This window comes from Amblyomma mixtum, chromosome 3 (genome assembly GCF_055824585.1).
Source record: "Amblyomma mixtum isolate Tamu chromosome 3, ASM5582458v1, whole genome shotgun sequence".
Taxonomy (NCBI): domain Eukaryota; kingdom Metazoa; phylum Arthropoda; class Arachnida; order Ixodida; family Ixodidae; genus Amblyomma; species Amblyomma mixtum.
In genome coordinates this window covers 166989524-167010546 of record NC_143014.1, presented here as the reverse complement: position 1 = coordinate 167010546, position 21023 = coordinate 166989524, and the positions used below count along the sequence as shown (strand labels likewise).

Sequence of the window (21023 nt, the reverse complement as noted above, 5' to 3'; positions counted from 1 at the left end):
CGTAGTGAGGGGCTCCGAAAATTTGGACCACCTAAGGTTCTTTAATTTACATTAACATTGCACAGTACACACGGCCCTCTAAAATTTCGCCTTCATCGAAATGTGACAGCCACTGCCGGGATCGAGCCCACGTCTTTCGAATCAGCACCCTAGTGCCATGACTACTGAGCCACCGCGGCGGCTAAAAATTGGGAAGTAGATAAAGGCCTGAATGCAGTGAAATGGCAGGCAGCTGCAGCACATTCTAGCCATTAGCTGAAATACCTAGATGAATGGACTCCATTTTGCAGGTAGATATCCCCAGGTCATGAATAGCATTCCGTTCATATCCCTCGAAAGAATACTATATAATAATGATATCGTGTCTTCACTTGTAGGGCAAAAACTTTGTGGCTAACGAAAAAGGTTTGAAATTTTGCAAGCAAGCGGTGCTTATATTTTGTAGGTTGTGTTTACAGGAGCTCTTCTTCAGGGCATGAATGTATAACTATCACTCATGGGTATATGCAATGTCATATTCGCAATCAAAATTCTCGAGTGATACTCATGGGGGATTTTAACATGCCTGAAATGGATTGGAATAGCATGCACCTCTCATCCCCTGCAACCTATGCGATCGTCGACTTGATGTTGAATTTTTAACCTTTATCAAACAGTTTCATGTCCAACGCGCACACAAGATACATCGAAAAACATACTTGATCTTATATTCCTTAGCGATAATTTTTCCGCGTCCCTCATAGCCTGAGTTGCTTTGGGACGTTAAACCCCAATAGCCAGCCATAATTTTCCAATCCAAAAGACAAAGACTGACATCATCAATGAGATATCTGACCATGACATTCCCGTCTGCGTACTACCCTAGGAATTGCCATGACGACTCGAACCATTTCAACAAATGTACCTAGATTTGACTTAGCTGACGATGCAAGCATACTTACGTATCCCGAACATGAATTTGATTCTTTTTCCGCATTTTTGTACAATACAGATACTGATATAAATGTTCTTTGGCTTGCGTTCGAGAACACTGTAGGCCACTGTACAGGGTGTCCCAGCTAAATGTAACCAAACTTTTAAAAAAGGCGAAGTGTCCTAGTCCAGTGAAACCAACTGAGGGTTGTTCATAGTCGCGTGGCCTAGTCTTGAGTATTTTTTTCGCTTTTGAAAGTTAATTAATTAGCGCCGTAAACTACACCGCCTACAAATGATGTACAGTATTGTCAACCACCATGTCAAATTAAATTTTCATACTTACATGCACTTCAACGAATCCAGGAAAACGAGAGGCAAGCACAGCAAAACAATTGTAATGCCACAGGTTAAAACTAACGCCTACCGTTCATCATTCTTTCCTCGAACCTCAGCCGAGTGGAACGCCTTACCCTATGAAGTAGCTGACATGCCCTCAGTTGAATCTTTTGTTACGGCCGTGTCACATTATCTATGATGCAGCAAGTATTTCTTTACAACGCTTCTTGCTTTGCCGTCCGCCTTACAAAGTGTATTCAAAGTGTATTCAAAGTGTATTCCTTCTTTCTTTTTTTGTGTTTTTTGATTGTGCACATTCCTTGGTGGCTGATTGTCAATAGCATGTTTTCTTTCTTTGCCGTTGTTAAACTCACCTTAGCAATTGTTCAAGAACACAGTATCCACTCCTGCTTTGACTGCCAAGAGGCAGTTGGCAGTATTTGATAAATAAGTAATAAATAAATTAGTTAACTTTTTAATTATTGACTTCAGGAAGAGAGTGTCAATGCGAAAGTTTTAGATCAGCTCGAAAAACCGCTAGTAGTGCTGTTTCCGCCAAGTTACGATTTACGTGGCTTCATTTATTGGCCTTAAAAGAAAGTTGCCACGTGACCAGCTGCTCGCTCACTTCTCTGCTCCAATGTGCACCCAAAGTCTCATCGAGGAGAGGACTGCAGAAAAAACGTATTTTACTCTTTAAGGCGCGTCTTGGGACGTTGAAGTGGCACAGTTGTCATGTGGAAGCTTTTTCTTATTGTGCGGGTTATGGTTAAAGGCCGGTAAAAAAACTACTTTACGTAAATATTACTTTGCTGCAAATGTCTCAGTAACCTGTTTCTCAAAGCGATCTACAACTTTACCATTTACACTTTGTTCATCAAGTCAATAATTAAAAAGATAGTTAATTAAGCTTGACTAATTAGTCAACATTGAAGAACGAAAAAAATACTGCAGACTTGTTCACGCGACTCTAAACAACCCTCATTTGGTTTCAGACGGCTAGGATACCCCGTGTTTTTTAAAAGCTTGGTTACATTTAGCTGGGACACCTGGTATATCTAATTTTGTACCCCTGATATCAAAACGCCCTCCAACAAAATATAATTGGATTACATGTGAAGTCATTCAAGCAAAACGGCGTGTTAAACGGCTTAAACAGAACATCAAGATCAAGGGAGTAACCGTGGTAAAAACATCAAGGCTAGCATGTGCTCTTTCAGACCTTAAACAAAAAGCAAAAAAGAAATAACAACACTATTTTCAAGTTACACTTCCTAGTTTTCTCTTGAATAATCCGCAAAGATTCTGGAAACATTTTAGCGCCCACAAAAACGACACGTCTTATCTGCCAGTTGAAGAAAATGTTAGAAAAGCAAACCAGCATAATGATTTCTTTCGTTCGGTTTTCACTGTAGATAACTGTCTTGTACCCGAAATCGAATTATACAGTGCTCCGAAAATTGAAAGCCTTATTATTACCGACGCTGGTATTTTCAATGTACTGCTCGGTCTGGACAATAAAAAAGCAAGTGGTCCCGATGAAATACCAAATGCCTTTTTAAAACGATATGCCGAACCATGCAGCAAATACCTAGGTATAATCTATCGCAAATCCCTTAGTACTTCCAGGCTACCAGATGACTGGAAAATCGCAACGGTATTACCGATTCATAAATCAGGCAACACTTCTTTAGTTTCAAACTACAGGCCGATATCACTCACTAGTACCTCAAGCAAGATACTGGAAAACATAATTTCAAAGCACCTAACAGAGTTTCTAGAGCGCAATAACTTATTATCACCTCACGAACATGGATTCCGCCGCGGCCTAGCAACAACTACTTAACTAACAGAAGTTGTGCATGAGCTTGCTCTAAGTATTTACAGCAACAGCCAAACTGACATCATATTACTCGAATTCGCTAAAGCCTTCGACTGTGTTTGCCATTCCAAGCTAATCGCAAAGCTGCGGGGTTTCATCGGCGATGGAGAACTTGTGGCTCGGGTGGAACACTTCTTACAGCAGCGTTTACAATTCGTTCTATACAATCACGTCAAATCCAAATCGGTACCAGTCTCATCCGAGGTTCCTAGGGGCTCTGTTCTTGGACCTTTGTTTTTTCTGATCTTTATTAATGACATTACCACCGATATTAACTGCAACATCAAGCTTTTTACTGACGACTGTATAATTTACCGAGAAATCAGGAGCCCTGAAGACCATGTCATACTTAACAGATCATTACAAAAACTTGGTCATTGGTGTAATATCTGGCAGATGTCAATTAACACAAAGAAATCTGTAGTAATTACAGTAACCAGGAAAAAGCAACCATCGTACTTTGTGTACACAATAAATGGTATTTCGCTGGCCCACGCTAACAAATACAAATATTTAGGTGTTACGCTAACTAACGATCTTAGATAGGGCGAACATATCCAAAACGTCACCTCAACTGCATTACGGAAACTGTTTTTTCTTAAAAGATGTCTTCATTTTGCTCCAGCACAAGCTAAGCTTCTAGCTTATAAAACGTTTATTAGACATGTACTAGAGCATGCTAACACAGTTTGTTTCCTCAGACAGCCACAAATACTTCACGACTTGAAAGAATACAGCGTAAAGCACTGAGGTTCATTCACAATAGGTAAAAACAAACAGACTCGCCAACTGAACTCGCTGCAACCTCCGGGCTCGAAACACTATCAACTAGGGCAAAGCGCGCGCTTCTAAAATTCCTGTATCAGCTTCTTCATAACATGTTCAAGGTTGATCCATTAAAGTATGTTTCACTGCCACAGAAACGAGCATTAAGAAACCAGCACGCGAATACACTAACTGAATATGTACATCACAGTGATACCTTTAAAAACTCTTTCTTCCCGCTAGTAACAAGAGAATGTAATAGCCTAGATGCATCCATTACTAACGCGGATTCACTTTCAGTTTTTTTTGCTCTGAAGTAGATACTGTGTTTTAAAAACACCGACGATTTGGATTAGGAGCACAGACCTTTGGGCTAGTTGGTTCATAGCAGACACGTACAAGCGCAAAAAAAAAACACGGATAAAGAAGAGACTTGGACAACACGAGCGCTTACTTTCAACTGAAGGTTTATTGATACACAAGCACAATTATATACACCTTTCTGCATGACGTCAAACTGATAGCCCTGCCGACATCACGTGGCTGCTCCCAAAAACATTATTTCATTTTTAGTCAGTGTGACGGATGGTGCGCTGACGTTTCATTCTTACCGTTTCATTCATCTCATACAAAACTTGTTAAGAGAGCAATCGCTAAGCAATGCCTAAATAATGCACTGAAAAAGTCGTGTTGCCATTCACTGAGCCATGGTTTCCAAAAGCAAGTGACGCGTCTTCAGTCAGCTGGGTACCCGACAAGCCTCATTGTATCCGTATCTGAAGGAATGTTGAAAACCGTAAAGAGAAAAGACAAGTACCAGATCGAAGCAAATGGAAACAGAACGGTAGTCATCCCCTATTTGCGCAACACCTGGCATTGCCTAAAGAAGATTGCGAAACGCAGTGACGTCAGAGTAGTGTTCTCGGCGCCTGAGAAGTTGGAAAAATTAGTCAAGTTGACTAATCCTTTTCCAAAGCACCATGCGGTATCAAGCACCGGGATCCTTTTGTAGCCTGTGTTTCTGGTGTGGTTTATGAAATTCCTCTATCGTGTGGCTCTAGGTACATCGGTCAAACTGGCCGATGTCTGAATGAAAGATTACTGGAACACAGGAGGAAGGTAGGCAATTATAGAGATGGTAATCTTTCTGAACATTGTCAGGATTGTGCTGGAAAGAATAAGAAACCATGTAAACCTGTCTTCAGCGCATGCAAGATTGTGGCCAAACGTAGTTGTCAGGATGTGAGAGAGATAATAGAGCCAGATTTGATTAGGAAAGCCGGTCCATCCTGCGTCAGCGCACCATCTGTCACACTGACTAAAAAGGAAATAATGTTTTTGGGAGCAGCCACGTGATGTCGGCAGGGCTATCACTTTGACGTTATGCAGCAAGGTGTATATAATTGCGCTTGTGTATCAATAAACCCTCAGTTGAAAGTAAGCGCTCGTGTTGTCCAAGTCTCTCCTCTCTCCGTGTTTTTTTGCGCTTGTACGTGTCTGATTTAGATTAGTTTCGTCGATATCTTGCAGTATGCGGTCTGTTGTGCCAATGTTTTCTTTTGAACTTGCCTTTCTTGAAAGTGCTTGTATAAATTTGTTAACTTCGTTTTTGTTTTCTGCACTGCATCACTTTCTCCTTGTTCCTTGTTGTTTTGAATTTCAAAAAGCTGCTTTGAGTAATGAGATTCACTGTGTTAAATCTGATATATGTAATGCCCACCTGCAATGGTCTCAGCTAGAGACTGGCAGTATTCCAAATAAATAAATAAAATCGCTGGCACCGAACTCACAGATATAAAGGAAAATTATTGGTATAACGCCAGGAGATAGGGATATAGCAAAGCGAGTTTCATTTATTTATTAAAAAGTCTCATGTTGAGACGCTACATGAAGCAGTAGGAATTTCATGGAAAGAAACAATAAAAATTACATTGAAAGGTTTTGATGAGCCGCTTGAATGCTAGTGGGTCATTCAACGTGCCAACATAGGTGGGCAGGCTATTCCAGTCATGTGCGCAACAAGAATGACTGCTGCAAATTCGGGGAATGGACTTGTGGGAGTTACACTATTACGGTGGCTGGAACTGGCGATGCGAGAGACTTTTTTACGTGCGAGCTATCTGAAGGCAATGAATGGAAATATGTGTGAAAAGGTTACGACTTGTTATTGTACGGCGTAAAGCAAGAGAGGGGGAATATACGTGAGCTTTTAGTGCTGTGATGCTTGAATTCTAGGAATAATGAGAGAGAATGAATCTTCTGCGGGTCTGAACCGACTAGAAGGCGTTGGTAAGATTTCAAGCCGTATTCAGCGTCTCAAGACCATCAGCGTGCTCTGATAAGAAGTTCCCCCTCTTAACAGCTGCCATCGTGTAGAGTCGTTGCCCCAGATTGCTCGATGCAAAAGCGGAACCAACGGTATGAAATGAGAGCTGAAGTGGCGGTAACATCCCGTCGGGCATTCGTTATCTCGACTCCGAGTCAAGTGTCGCTGCTCCGCGTCGCAGACAGTCGGGGGAAGCACCGCTCAAGGAACACGGATCGCATTCGCGAGCTACTCTTGTGGCGATCTTCACGGTATACGTGGCCACGCAAAACCATGAAGCCCCCATTGCTTCTCGCCATGGCAGCCGTGTTATGCGCCAGGTCAGCGCTTTGCGAAGAAACCAGTAAGTGGCAAGTGGTTTATCTTCGTTTCTTGCTTGTTATGCTTGCAGCGTGCACTTGCTTACGCCGTGGTAATGGTTTTTTCCAACTCATAACAAAGAGACAGCGAAGTGCGAAAATTTGGCTGTGGCCTGCACACACGCTCCGCAGGTTCTTAGAGTATTTTGTGAAGCGCATCGACCCCTGGTGTTCCTGCTTTTGCGCCGATCTTCTAGTTGAGTGATAAAAATCAGATGTGAGCTACAGAAGGTGGGTGTAGAGATGTAGCGCTGCTTGCATAGAAGCCCAAGCGTTACATGCGGCTTTTCGTGCGGAGCCAGCGCCGTCTTCGAAGGGTGGGGCGAACTAGACAATAACGCCGTAACTAAAAACCATGAAATGTCGTGACCTCATAACCATGCGTTCTTTGAAGGTAAAAATAAATCTTCGAACACCTCGAGGTTCTTTACGACACACGAGACGAGGGCCAAGACGACGAGTGCCGACTTCAAGCGCCATTTTTCTACAGCCCGTTCTGGTTATGTCTTCTTCCTTTGCCCTCACCTCGTCTGTGACACTGAATTGAAAGGTGTGAACGTGCCAGCAGGGCCAGCTATTGGTCTTAATACCCGAGAGGCACATTTTTAGGTGTATTTGTAGCTTTCTTGGGAGCTGTTTTTCCGCACTGAAATTTGCGAGCAATGTGTTGTGACACAGTTGTGATGATGGAGTGATGGAGTTTTGCTCACATAAAGAGACAGGAGTGGAAATTTGTTATAAAAGTCTGTTTATTCGTTGAATAGCACAACACAAGCTTTGACTATGATTGACCCGCTAGACAACCCATTAGACAAGTTGCATGTACAGAGAATAAGCTAGTTGCCTGTTGTGCCTAAATGAAATAAGAGTTCTGTAAAAAACGCGGCACTTTCACAGTGATTTAACGGCCGCCTTTTAGAACTTATGGAGGGGAGACATTTCCGTCAATACGATCAAAACCTACGCAGACCAGGTGAAACACAACGAAGTGCCCACACAATGATACTACCAGGAAACTACCAGTGAAGATTTCGATAGAACAAGTAACCTCATTACAGACTGCTCTGGGCCTAACGCCCAAAGTACTTGAGCATCCGAGATTTTGTGAAGGCCATGGCATGTGACACACAGCACTCTCTTTGCAGATTTATGATAGTAAAGTAACATAAAAAGGTAGTATCCCATCAACCTATCATTTAAAAAACACAATTTGTACAGCCCCTCATAGCCTGAGTCACATTGCGACGTTAATCCGCATAAACCGCAAGCCATCAATTTGTAGAAAATCCTTTTCAGTTGCAATTATTTTCAGTTCACAGTAATATGTGCATAAAATAAACGTTTAAGACTGCATTCACTTCGTGTTAGCGAAGGATAGGGCGATAGATTTCTGCATCATCAAAGCGTTTCCCAATATTTAGAGGGATGTAACGCAAATGTAATCTTCAAATCACTGCCAAGTGCACGTTTATCGCAGCGTTTCTACGCCACGAGTATATATAATACTCATGGCATATTTCACTCGGTAGAGTCAACATAAAGCACAATCGTTTAGTCCCACAGCAGGTGCTAGTAAATTAACAGAATTCACTACGAAACATGTATTTTCGTAGTAACTACCCAGTGATCATCCGAAAGTTACATCTGGCTCCTCCCATAATGATGTTACAAGGCACCTTTGAAGCTGGTACAGGAACTAAGTGGCAACGGCATTCCACAATACAGCGACTTCAACACTCTAACGTTGCACTGTGATGCTAGCAGAGGAGTTCTCACTTTGACACTTTCCCACGGAGCACCAGTTGTTCACATGCTGTGCGTTCTTAATCTCGACCCACGCCGTCTATCCGAAGGCAACAGTGTCAAAACCGTGCGACTGGAACTGTGGCTCGTATGGCAAAAACAAGCACGCACACGTAGCCGACGAGAACGTAGCACGAGGACAAAAAGTAACAAAGTACTCCATATTAACGCTTATAAAAGGCGACCAGCCGCACTCAACGAAGTCATTGGATGACAAAATACGCTGGCCAAGGACGGCAGTAGCCGGCAGCCTGCGGAAAGCATAAGAGCCGCTGCCCACTGCCGCGAGAGAATGCGAACATAAATATTTTTTTTAAATAAAAAAGCGCTCTACATTCCAATCAACTGTACTCAACCAAAGTAGTTTTGAAGCCAGTGACTGCAGTGGTGTCCTAAATGGTTAAAAGACCACAAATGTGTCAGCAATTATTTTTCACTTACTTTTGCCGTCCTCATCGAAAATTTTGGCGCTTCAGTTGCACTCCTCACTTGATGTCGCTGTCACCTGGCTCTCTATCGCCATCGTGGACCGCCATCACGACTTATGTAAATTGTCTTTCAGCTACACTTCAAGCGCAAGCGCGCCATTCTGCAGCGCAGGGCCTTGCGCATAGAAACGACGTTTTAAACTGGCCTCCTGCTCCGACCGGAATCGCTCGTAAGCATTTGTGCTTTACTGCGACAGCTCTTAAGATGCCATTCCTGGGTTTCGCGTCACCGTCGTCGTCGTAGTAGTAGTTTAAGCATTCGGTGTAATCGGTGGGCGCGTTGTCGTGGAAACCACTCGGGGGGTGGTTACTGTGGAAGGATGAAGGTATGACGTGAGTGGAGGAATGCGTAACTGTTTGATGGTGGTTACCACCGGAACCATTCGGAGAGTGGTTACTGTGAAAGGAGGAGTGTACGCCGAGAATGTAAAAAGACGAAACCACTGAGTGGTTTCCATGAGAATGAGCCGCAAGGTAGCTACGCTGAAAAGAGGAGGAATCTTACTGTGCAAGGAGGGGGGTATGGCGAGAGTGAAGGAATACCCAACCTGAGGGTGGTTGCCATGGAAGGAGGTAGGTATTGCGAGAACGGAGGAATCCCAACTGGAGGACGGTTACCATTGAAGGAGGGTATGGCGAGAATGGAGGAATCCCGAACTGGAGGATTGTTGCAGTGCAATAAGGAGAGTAAGGCGAGGGCGGAGAAAGGACGGAAAGATGAGAGGATGGCTGCCACGGAAAGAGGAGGGCACCACGAGAGCGATGGAATCCCCAACCGGAGGATGGTTACTGTTGAAGGAGGATAAGGCGAGAACGGGGTAATCCCGAACCGGAGGATTGTTACAGTGGAAAGACGAGAATATGGCGAGAATGAAGGAGTCCCCAACCGGAGGGTGGTTACTGTGGAAGGAGGAGGGTACCGCGAGAGCGATGGAATTCGCAACCGGAGGATGGTTACTGTTGAAGGAGGATATGACGAGAACGGGGTAATCCCGAACTGGAGGATTGTTACACTGGAAAGACGAGAATATGGGGAGAATGAAGGTGTCTCCAATCGGAGGGTAGTTACTGTGGAAGGAGGAGGGTACCGCGAGAGCGATGGAATTCCCAACCGGAGGATGGTTACTGTTGAAGGAGGATATGGCGAGAACGGGGTAATCTCGAACTGGAGGATTGCTACAGTAGAAAGACGAGAATATGGATGAAGGAGCCCCCAACAGGAGGGTGATTACTGAGGAAGGAGGAGGGTACCGCGAGAGCGATGGAATCCCCAACCGGAGGATGGTTACTGTTGAAGGAGGATATGGCGAGAATGGAGTAATCCCGAACCGGAGGATTGTTACAGTGGAAAGACGAGAATATCGGGAGAATGAAGGAGTCCCCAACCGGAGGGTGGTTAATGTGGAAGGAGGAGGGTACCGCGAGAGCGATGGAATCCCCAACCGGAGGATGGTTACTGTTGAAGGAGGATATGGCGAGAACGGGGTAATCCCGAACCGGAGGATTGTTACAGTGGAACGACGACAATATGGCGAGAATGAAGGAGTCCCCAACCGGAGGGTGGTTACTGTGGAAGGAGGAGGGTACCGCAAGAGCGATGGAATCCCCAACCGGAGGATGGTTACTGTTGAAGGAGGATATGGCGAGAACGGGGTAATCCCGAACCGGAGGATTGTTACAGTGGAAAGACGACAATATGGCGAGAATGAAGGAGTCCCCAACCGGAGGGTGGTTACTGTGGAAGGAGGAGGGTACCGCGAGAGCGACGGAATCCCCAACTAGAGGATGATTACTGTTGAAGGAGAATATGGCGAGAAGGGGTTAATCCCGAACCGGAGGATTGTTACCGTGGAAAGACGAGAGTATGGCCAGAAGGAAGGAGTCCCCTACCGGAGGGTGGTTACTGTGGAAGGAGGAGGGTACCGCGAGAGGGATGGAATCCCCACCCAGAAGATGGTTTCTGTTGAAGGAGGATATGGCGAGAACGGGGTAATCCCGAACCGGAGGATTGTTGCAGTGCAAAGACAAGAATATGGCGAAAATGAAGGAGTCCCCAACCGGAGGGTGATTACTGTGGAAGGAGGAGGGTACCGCGAGAGCGATGGAATCCCCAACCGGAGGATGGTTACTGTCGAAGGAGGATATGGCGAGAACGGGGTAATCCCGAACCGGAGGATTGTTACAGTGGAAAGACGAGAATATGGCGAGAATGAAGGAGTCCCCAACCGGAGGGTGGTTACTGTGGAAGGAGGAGGGTACCGCGAGAGCGACGGAATCCCCAACCGGAGGATGGTTACTGTTGAAGGAGGATATGGCGAGAACGGGGTAATCCCGAACCGGAGGATTGTTACAGTGGAAAGACGACAATATGGCGAGAATGAAGGAGTCCCCAACTGGAGGGTGATTACTGTGGAAGGAGTAGGGTACCGCGAGAGCGATGGAATACCCAACCGGAGGATGGTTACTGTTGAAGGAGGATATGGCGAGAACGGGGTAATCCGGAACCGGAGGATTGTTACAGTGGAAAGACGAGAATATGGCGAGAATGAAGGAGTCCCCAACCGGAGGGTGGTTTGGTTACTGTGGAAGGAGGAGGGTACCGCGAGAGCGATGGAATTCCCAACCGGAGGATGGTTACAGTGAAGGAGGATATGGCGAGAACGGGGTAATCCTGAACCGGAGGTTTGTTACAGTGGAAAGATGAGAATATGGCGAGAATGAAGGAGTCCCCAACCGGAGGGTGGTTACTGTGGAAGGAGGAGGGTACCGCGAGAGCGACGGAATCCCCAACCGGAGGATGGTTACTGTTGAAGGAGGATATGGCGAGAACGGGGTAATCCCGAACCGGAGGATTGTTACAGTGGAAAGATGAGAATATGGCGAGAATGAAGGAGTCCCCAACCGGAGGGTGGTTACTGTGGAAGGAGGAGGGTACCGCGAGAGCGATGGAATTCCCAACCGGAGGATGGTTACTGTTGAATGAGGATTTGGTGAGAACGGAGGAATCTCGAACTGGAGGATTGTTACAGTAGACGGAGGAGACTATGGGGAGAATGAAGGAATCCCAACCGGAGTGTGGTTACTGTGGAAGGAGGAGAGCACCGCGAGAGCGATGGAATTCCCAACCGGAGGATTGTTACTATCGAAGGAGGATATGGCGAGAACGGCTGAATCTCGAACCGGAGGTTTGCTACAGTGGAAGGAGGAAAGAATGGCAAGAGCGGAGGAATCCCCAGCGATCAACGAAAAAAAGAACTGAGAAAAAACTGACTTCCGTTGTACCTATTGAACAACTGAAAATTTTTTTAGGGGTTTCACGTAGTTAAATCGAGTGTACGTGCGAAAGCAGGTGTGTACTCTTGAACTGGAGGGAACACTTAAGCTCCGCCTTAAGGATATGACGGGATATCTTTAGTGGGTTAGTGCCCATATATGCAGAATTGGTTATTCTCTACTTAACATTCACTGATGACGGCGAGTCCTCATGCCACTACCAGGGCAGTGGCGCAGTGGTTAAGCGATGCACCTCTGCACTGGCAGGTGGCTGTTTCTATCACAGCCACCGGTAGGGATATAGCGATACATGTTGCTCTTTTCGAGCAACCTCTCGCGCGGCTGGCGTGACAGTCCGCCGAACTTAACCAGGCTTACCCGAGTTACTACGTGAGCTTAACTCTGGTACGCTCGAGTAGTAACTGGGGTTGCTGGCCAACAGCACAAGATTGTGCGTATGGTGAACGGTGAATTTACGTACGTTGACAATGTTCTTGGTCGGTGTTGGTTTGCGTATGAGTGCTTTCACTCTAAAATATAGTATATAAACCACTTAATCGACGCACAGAGGGGTGGATCGCGGCGCAGCTACCAATTTCGAGGTACAGTCCACACTGTCGTCCCCACATCAGCCAAGCCAAACATGAAACCTTGTTTTCTCGGCATTTCCGAGGTCGATGATGTGGTCTTTAGGAAACTGGCATGGACAGTGGTGCCAGCGTTCCCTCTAGGTAATATTTAGAAACTTGATGGTTCATGGGTAGGGCGAGAAGTTTTGCGCTCTACTTGCTTTATTGCTTTTATTGCTTTATTGCTTTATTGCTCTTTATTGCTTTATTGCTTTATTTCAGCGATCATCTGCCCATATTTCTGGTTATTAAGCTGCACATCCACAAACCGAAATTTGCACCTACAGAACCGATAACTATCCGCAACATAAATACAGTCAGTTTGGAATCATTTCGCCGTGAAATGAACCTTGTCGTCTGGACTGAAGTCCTGTCGATTAGAGATCCAGAAACAGCTTAGGACTGCTTCCATGCAAAGTTCAAACATGTTTATGATAAATGTTTTCCTCTCACGACACGTACACCTACACGCAAAGGGAAAAAGCCATGGATAACAAAGAGATGCTTAAAAGAAATTCGTAAAAAGAACAAATTATACAAAAAATTCCTCGTACACAAAGACAATGATGCACTACGGCAATTTAAAACACAAAGAAACAAAGTTAATAGCCTCATACGGTATGAAAAAAAGCGGTATCTGCAGCAATTGTTCAATGACAGTGTTATTAAGAAATCAGAATTAACTTGGAAGCGTCTAAATTTCATTTTGCGTCGGGGGTAAATGACCAGTCTCGAATAAATGAAGTAACTGTGGCAGGCGAAATCATTTCCGATACAAAATTAGCAAACTGTTTCAATGAACACTTTGTGTCCCTAACAAATAGCACTCATGATCAAAACTGCATGCGTTACTTGAAACCTTAAACTACATCCAACAGCGCGTTTTGTTCTCCCACTACGGCAAACGAAGTACGCAGCATTTTGGCATCTATAAAAAAAAGCAACGTTTGCGATGCATACGGTCTGCAGATTACACCTGTAAAACACGTGTTAGATATTATTTCTTCTGTACTAGAACATCTGTTTAATCTTATCATCAGCTGCGGGACCTTTCCAACGAAACTTAAGATTGCAAAAGCCATAGCTTTACACAAAGATGGGGATCTACGTGATCTTTCGAATTACAGGCCGATCTCTATACTCCCGGTTTTCTCAAAGGGCTTAGAAAAACTAATACACTGCCGGATGATATCTTTCGTGACAAAACATAATATCATTACTAGCGCTCAGTTTGGTTTTATAAAAGGCTTGTCGAGAGAAACTGGTCTTTTAACACAAAAGGAAATTATTCTAGATTCATTTGAGAAACAATTGTGCACATTAGGTGTATTTATTGATTACTCTAAAGCATTTGACCATATTAATCATATCACTCTCTTGGAAAAACTAGGTCACTATAGCTTTCGTGGCACTTTTCTACAACTGTTGAAGTCTTACCTGCAGAACCGTAAACAGATGGTGGTCATTAATAATAAAAATTCTGATTTGAAGTTGATTACTGCAGGTGTACCACAAGGAAGTATCCTGGGGCCTCTATTATTTTGTATTTAAATTAATGGCCTCATAAACATTAGCAGTGTAGTAAAGTTTGTCATGTATGCTGACGACACCACCATGCTTCTTACCGGATCAAACCCCGCTGACATAATTAAGGACGCCAACCAAGCACTCGTAGAATTATCATCCTGGAGTTCAAATTCACTAAATGTAAATACAAAAAAAAAACTAAAGCTGTTTTCTTCAGATCAAAAAACCGTATATTGGGCAAGTTACCTGCTTTAAAGCTGAATGATTCAGTAATTGACATTGTGCCTGCAGTCAAGTGTCTCGGAGTATTCTTCGATGAACACATGTCATGGAACTTGCAAGTGGAATCAGTTGCTACAAAGGTCTCTCGCGTGTCTGTTATTCTTTCAAAATTACGGTCATATTTACCAAAATGCATTAAACTTCTAATATATAATTCATTATTTCTATCAAGTCTAAACTACTGTCACCTTGTATGGGGCACTACTACTGTTTCAAATAAAAATAAATTCTACATTCCTCAAAAGAAAGCAATTCGCGCCATCATGAACACTCCATTTGACAGTCACACAAAACCACTTTTTGCTGAATTAAACTTACTTCCTATCCCCGGACATGTACGATGCTAACTTGTTCAGGCGCTATGAAGCTGGCATAAAAAAGAATAATGCCGCATTAGTTAAGATTGCAAACCTAAAGCTAAAAACTAGTATTCGTACTACACGACAAGCTGAAACCTGGGAAATTCCATACTAACGAACAAATTATGGACTTCAAATGTTGCGTCATCTCCTTCCCTCATACTTAAACAAATGTAGGTAGAAGTCTCTTTTTTTTCGGTTTTCTTTTCGTTACGAATTTTCTATTTCTTTAGTCATTGTTTAATTTTTATTGCAGTCATTCTCTTGTTGACATTTCATGCAATATTCTATGCTATTAAGAACTGCCTTCATAGTAGATTTGTTTGATACATGCCTGTATTTATATTCCTAATAACTGTACCAAGTCGCTTACCTTCTGTGAACTTTCATTTGTCTTCCTTTTTTATTTTTTTTCTGAGAGCTGTGTAAAATTAACTTGGAACAATTTTCTCTTGCTGTATGCCATGCTGCCATGTAGAAAAGGGCCGTGGGCCTAGTCAAGCCCATAAAGAGGCTTTTTGTCCACGACCCTCAGCATTTTTGCGACGCTGAAATAAAGATTTGATTTGATTTGATTTTTGCCGGCCGTGTTACATCTTCCACGCATATGCAGACGAAAGGTCCATAATAGTCATAGACTTTCTAAATATTAACTAGAAGGAAACCAGGCGGCCCTGGACTTGATCCTTGCTTTAACCACCAAGGATACCCTAGGCAGGCCGGGAAGAAGTGGCTTCGAATTGACATTTGGTGTCTTGGTGACGTTTGTGTGCATTAGATTTTTTTTCATTGTTCAGTTTTGTTTTCATTGATGTTCTGTTCTCTTTGTGGTGATGTAGTTATCCAGCTACACATTCAGTTGATTTGTGATCCGAAGCATCCATAGTCTGCAAGAACTGCAATGCAAGAATATGGCCCCCACCAAGAATGCATGGGTACAATAACTGTGCTTCTGTACGGTGAATTTCACAGATGTAACGTGCTTTCACCGTGAAGGGTATCGAGCATATCACATAAAGCTAGTAAGTACGTCTTCATGCTGTTTCAGTGAAGAGCGGATTTGTGAAGAGCGCTTTGCACGCGCAAAGAAGTTTCTCGTTGAAAAGCGAGGGTTCGGGCCACTTTCTCATTGCGGGAATATACATAGGATTTTCAGCTGCTCTACATGATTAGCGCAAGACCGTGGTTGATTTGTGACCTGCTATCGGCGTGGGAAAAGGTTGAAAAAGTTCTTCGGCGCAGAAAACAGGGTGCAGGCGAGGGAAGAAAACACATCACAAAACGTTTTTTCAACCATCGTCTCGCCCCATTTTGCCGTGCCGAAACACGTTCTCAGTAGGAATCACCAACTGGCCTGCCAAGCAGGACGTAACATGGACCGGGCTATCACTTACTTATGGTAGGACAGGTTTCCGCTTCCTAATTCTTGTTTTTCTTCACAAAATCAGTAAGCGTAGCGCCAGGACATGGTGAGAGTCGACGCTTTGCACGCGCAAAGAAGTTTCTCATTCAAAGGCGAGGGTTCGGGCCACTTTCTCATTGCCGGAATATACATAGGGCGCGAAACCTCAATTGACGACGACACAGATGAAACGTTGCTATTTTTTACTGTGAGAAAACGGCACCGTTAACAGTTTTTTTTGAAAGGATATGTTTATTTCAAAAAGTGTGTCTTAAACGCAAGAAGAAAAAAAAATGTTTTCCGCGGTGAACTATATATATGGCGACATGAGAGAAAGCACTCTCTCACCATGGTCAAATTCGGTTCTCGATTACGGCTATCTGTTTTTCTGTTGATTTATCGCAACGTATACACTAGGCAGATATTATAGGATATTTTGGAATGTAAACCAACGTTTCCTCGCAATACTGTTTCTTGCGGAAATTTGTATTTCCGCAGTCATGTTTTAGGGTAACGCTAGCAGCCGCCGCGGTGGCTCAGTGGTTATTGTGCTCGGCTGCTCATCCGACAGACGATGGTTCGATCCCGGCAGCGGTGGTCGCATCTCTATAGAGGCGAAATCTTAGGTGCCTGTGCGCTGTGTGATGTCGGTGCACGTTAAGGATCCCAGGAGGTCGAAATTATCCGCAGACCTACACTACGGCGTTCCTAATAGCCTTGGTCGGTTTGGGACGTTAAACCTGACCCACCAGACCAAACTGATCCAAGCACTAGCCAAGCCAAATAAGATACCTTGTATTCGCAGCATTCGCGCTGTGGATGAATTGCTGTTTAAGAAACTCCCACAGAATGGGGCGCCAACGTGCCCACTAGGTATATTATTCAGAAACTCTATGATCAGAGTGGCTGGTATCACGCCGAAGCGGCTACCGCTAGCACCCCCATGACCGAGTTAATTCGCCCGTCCAGGCTTTATCATTGCATCGAGAGATGAGGCGGTTGGCTAAAGCAGACAAAACAGCAGCGTCATCCCACTCGCTCGACCCGCGGTCGCGGGGAGCGCGTGTATGAAAATGAGTCGGCTAGCGCCACGCCGGCGATAGACAGGGATCGCGAAGCCGACACGTCGAGCAACGACAGTGCGAACACAGTGCACACGTCAGCAGTTTAACGCGGGCGCCGCTAGACGGCACTGGCTGCACTAAGGGTGACTCGTTCCAGTGTTCGCGCTTCATTCCGGCCTTACGGTACATTCCAACTGCACGATGCAGGCACGAACGAGCAATGTAAGCGAGTGCAAGCGAATTCAAGAGCCAATACATGCCAGTTTTACACAATACACTCCTTTTTTCTTTTGCTCTGTGTGTGCCCTTTTTGCGCGCTGTAAAACAACTTTTTGACACAAGAGTTACCGGAGAACTGCTTGGAAACATCTTCATTTCCCAAGAACTGCTGCTGTGCGCGTGTGAACCGCTGTTCCTCCCGTGCAGAGTGTACGGTGCCAGAAAGCCTGGAAATCCACGACCAAGTGCAGGAAGAAGGCGAGTTCCAGGAACACTTTCCCGTAGGCACTACGCTCACGTAACTATACAATCTCCATTCACTTTTCTGCTTCCTTTGGGTGCAAACCGGATCGTCGATAGTAAAGTGAAACCGAACACGCGGATACACTGTTTTTCTTTTTTAGAGCGAGATATTACTTTGCATCCTGTTCATGAATATATAGTTCTCTGGCTCCATTGCACACGAATATGGATCACGACAGTGTTATATTACAGCTGATTGTACAAATGCAAAATATTGTGTTTTGTTCATTGGCGCTGTTCGCGTTTCATTCCGATCCGATATTACAACCTGAAAGGAAGTATTAAGCGCGCGGGAACTTCGTTTAAGTTGAATGCATGGCACCCTTAAGCAACATTTCGTCAACAAACTATCTGGTGAACAAGAAGGCTGCCGTCAGCATTTTAAAAAATTCTCGCAGCATCGTTATGGTGGAATATGTATTGCTTGCCGCGTTGCCTCGCTTGAGAGAGAAAGAGAGAAAATCTTTGTCATGCATCCCAGATCCAGATCGCTGGTGCAGGTGAGTGGGTTGAGGCTGCAAGTCAGCGTTGGGTGATGGATGCCCATGACGTCGCTGATGCAGGTCACCAAGGATGGTCATAGTGTTAGGCGTAGTGCAGCAGGAGAAGCGGCCCAGCTCTCCCAGCAGTATGCGTCATGGGGGGTAGGTGTTTTCGTGGCAGGTAGTGCGATGACTGAGTGGCGCTTGAACCGGAGGAAAAAAATGAGGCGGAAACTCAAGCTCCACCTTAAGGGTATGACGCCACGGCGATAATGGTTATTTACTCTTAATTGGAACCTATTTCTTGTTACATATACTACTTAGGATACACCAGTAGGCACACTAGAAGACGTGACACAACACAGAACACACATGATCTCCTCTTAACCATGTCGAACGATCGTACCTCAATGGCCTAGGGCTTGTGTCAGACTCGCAATCAGATCAAGGGTTGGGTTCCCAGCTAATTACCCCAATTTTAGCTTCAGCGTGATTGCTTTTCTTAACATGCTTATATGCCATAATGACATTTTACTCATGCTATCACTCTATAGTCACAATTTAACTAGAATTTTAATCAGTTTAATTCCAGAGCTCAATATGCGACGTCCCAATCCTCTCGACTGATCCTGAATTAGTGTGACAGCGCGGACGCATTTTAATCCGGACGTTCGCTCTAGCGCTGTTGCGTAATACGCATGCATACTGTCAAGGTAGACGCCACATACCTGTCAGCTGATGTGGTCAGGGGGATATAGTAGGTGGTGCTTGTACAGATCACAAGGTAGGTAATACGTTTGCTGCTGTCTGATGTAAGCATTGATCTAGTGAAATTAAGGCCAATGTCCGGCGCTGTTCTGCCTGATGCCACACGTTCTCTGTGGCGAATTTTACTAGAAGCCGGTGTTTGTGTCGCGTCCTTAGTACGTTGGAGCAAGATGTCGAGCTAATGTTCCTCAAACGTTTTGATTCGGTGAGTATGCCACTTAATATTGTGTCGAGTGAGCTGTGAGGATTGATTTGATTGTTATCTACAGGCTGTACTGGCATTCCGACTGCTTCCGTCAATTTCTCCGCCGTAGCGATACCAATTATAAAAAAAACAAACGTCAGCATTCGTCGCTCACTTTCGTATACTTCACGTGTTGTGAGAGCGCCCCGAAACAGGAATCTTGATATGAGTTGTTACCACTTATCGCTCAGTTCCGTATCACGGAGATAGGAGAAGGCGAGAAGCCTCCCTTCGAGGTATCCGGTCCCGAGTGTAAAAACAGCATCTTCTATGGAGCTATGCGACACCTTTGCCCTCATCAGAGGAGCGAGAAGGGCATCCCTGCCCGCGTCATGATCCGGGCAGCCCATAAGGTATTTTAAATTACCACACGCACCTCACATGGAATACAGACGAAACGACACCAGCCCTCTTATGTGTATATAAACCAAGCCAAGGGAGTCCAAACCAAGCCCGTTCGTATGCGGTTTAATAAGGCGGCGTCTGCTCTCTTTGACTCCCTGGTCGTAGAGGGCCGGTAGGGCGGAGACCACAGCGCTCCAAAAAGGTTCCTCACGTACCTGTGGAGTGCCACGCGTCATCGTCAGGTCCTTTTTTTTTTGCAGACTCAGCAGACAGATTCATAGGCGAAGCTGTCAGCAACACCATTGCCCCATACGCACATATGTGCGAAGGACCTGTATGAAAGCGGACAGCCAATTATCGACTTAGTGGCTTCTGTAGTAATCGCAGAGCATTCCGACAAAGCCTTTCCGAGGAAATCCATGCTATAAAATTTGAAGTGACGTGTTCGAGTCGCTAAGCATCAGCATTAATTGAGCTGGGGAAAATGTAAATTTCATCAAACCCCCTTTTTCAGTCATTGTATACAGACACAACTCTGGTAAGTAGGCAAGCAGGCACCGTTCAAATAAGGTTTGAATAGGCGGCTCTGCCTGCTCCTCCAATCCTGTTCACATAGCCGTCCGTGGCGTCCTGGAAAGGATATTTCAACCACAATTCTAAATGCTCAAGCATCAAGAAACGTGCTCCCGCCGCTGGTGTACTCCGCTTTGTTCCTATGCGAGGATGTTCGAAATGTAGCCAAGGTTCTCAGATGACGGATGTGTGTGCAAGCGCTGCCTTTGTCTTGGGAAGTGTAGGCCCAGCGCACGAAGAGAAATGATAATATCTTAGTCACATGCAATTCGCTGTTGACGTTGCCTTACTAAGTAACTGAAGGGAAGAATTACAAAGCACGGTAAATGACATAGACAAGCAAAGCCGAACGGTGGGTCTAAAAATTAATGTGCAGAATACTAAAGTAGTGTTCAACAATATTGAAGGGAACAATAGTTTGCATTAAGCACCGAAGCTTTGGAATTGGTAAGGAAATACGGAAGTGGTCAGGGACTAGTAAGGGCAGGTAGTGACCCAGATGCAGACCATGGAGTGAAATAACCTGGAGAAAAGATTACAGGGAGAGTAATTATCATAATACGATAACATTGTGATAGCATTAGGTCTTCTCGGTTGAAGGGTGCCGGCTTAGCGCGTTGATCAGCGGAAGCTGATTGCTATTGGCTGATTTTGCCCTCTATCTTCAACGGTAGCCACC

The 21023-nt window shown here is 44.8% G+C and overlaps 1 protein-coding gene across 10 annotated transcripts in view; it reads left to right on the top strand.

The window, feature by feature from the left end:
* LOC149352622 (sushi, von Willebrand factor type A, EGF and pentraxin domain-containing protein 1-like) overlaps positions 1-21023 on the top strand; it is a 268948-nt gene that overhangs the window by 72556 nt on the left and 175369 nt on the right. The window contains exons 1-2 of one of the 10 annotated variants that reach the window (XM_089581807.1): positions 6285-6567; positions 17837-17927. The exons of the other annotated variants lie outside the window; for them this stretch is intronic. Of the exons in view, the coding sequence (XP_089437933.1) occupies positions 6297-6567; positions 17837-17927 (362 nt within the window). The 5' untranslated portion in view covers positions 6285-6296. Of the gene's footprint in view, positions 1-6284; positions 6568-17836; positions 17928-21023 lie in introns of those variants that run through there. 10 annotated transcript variants of the gene reach the window in all.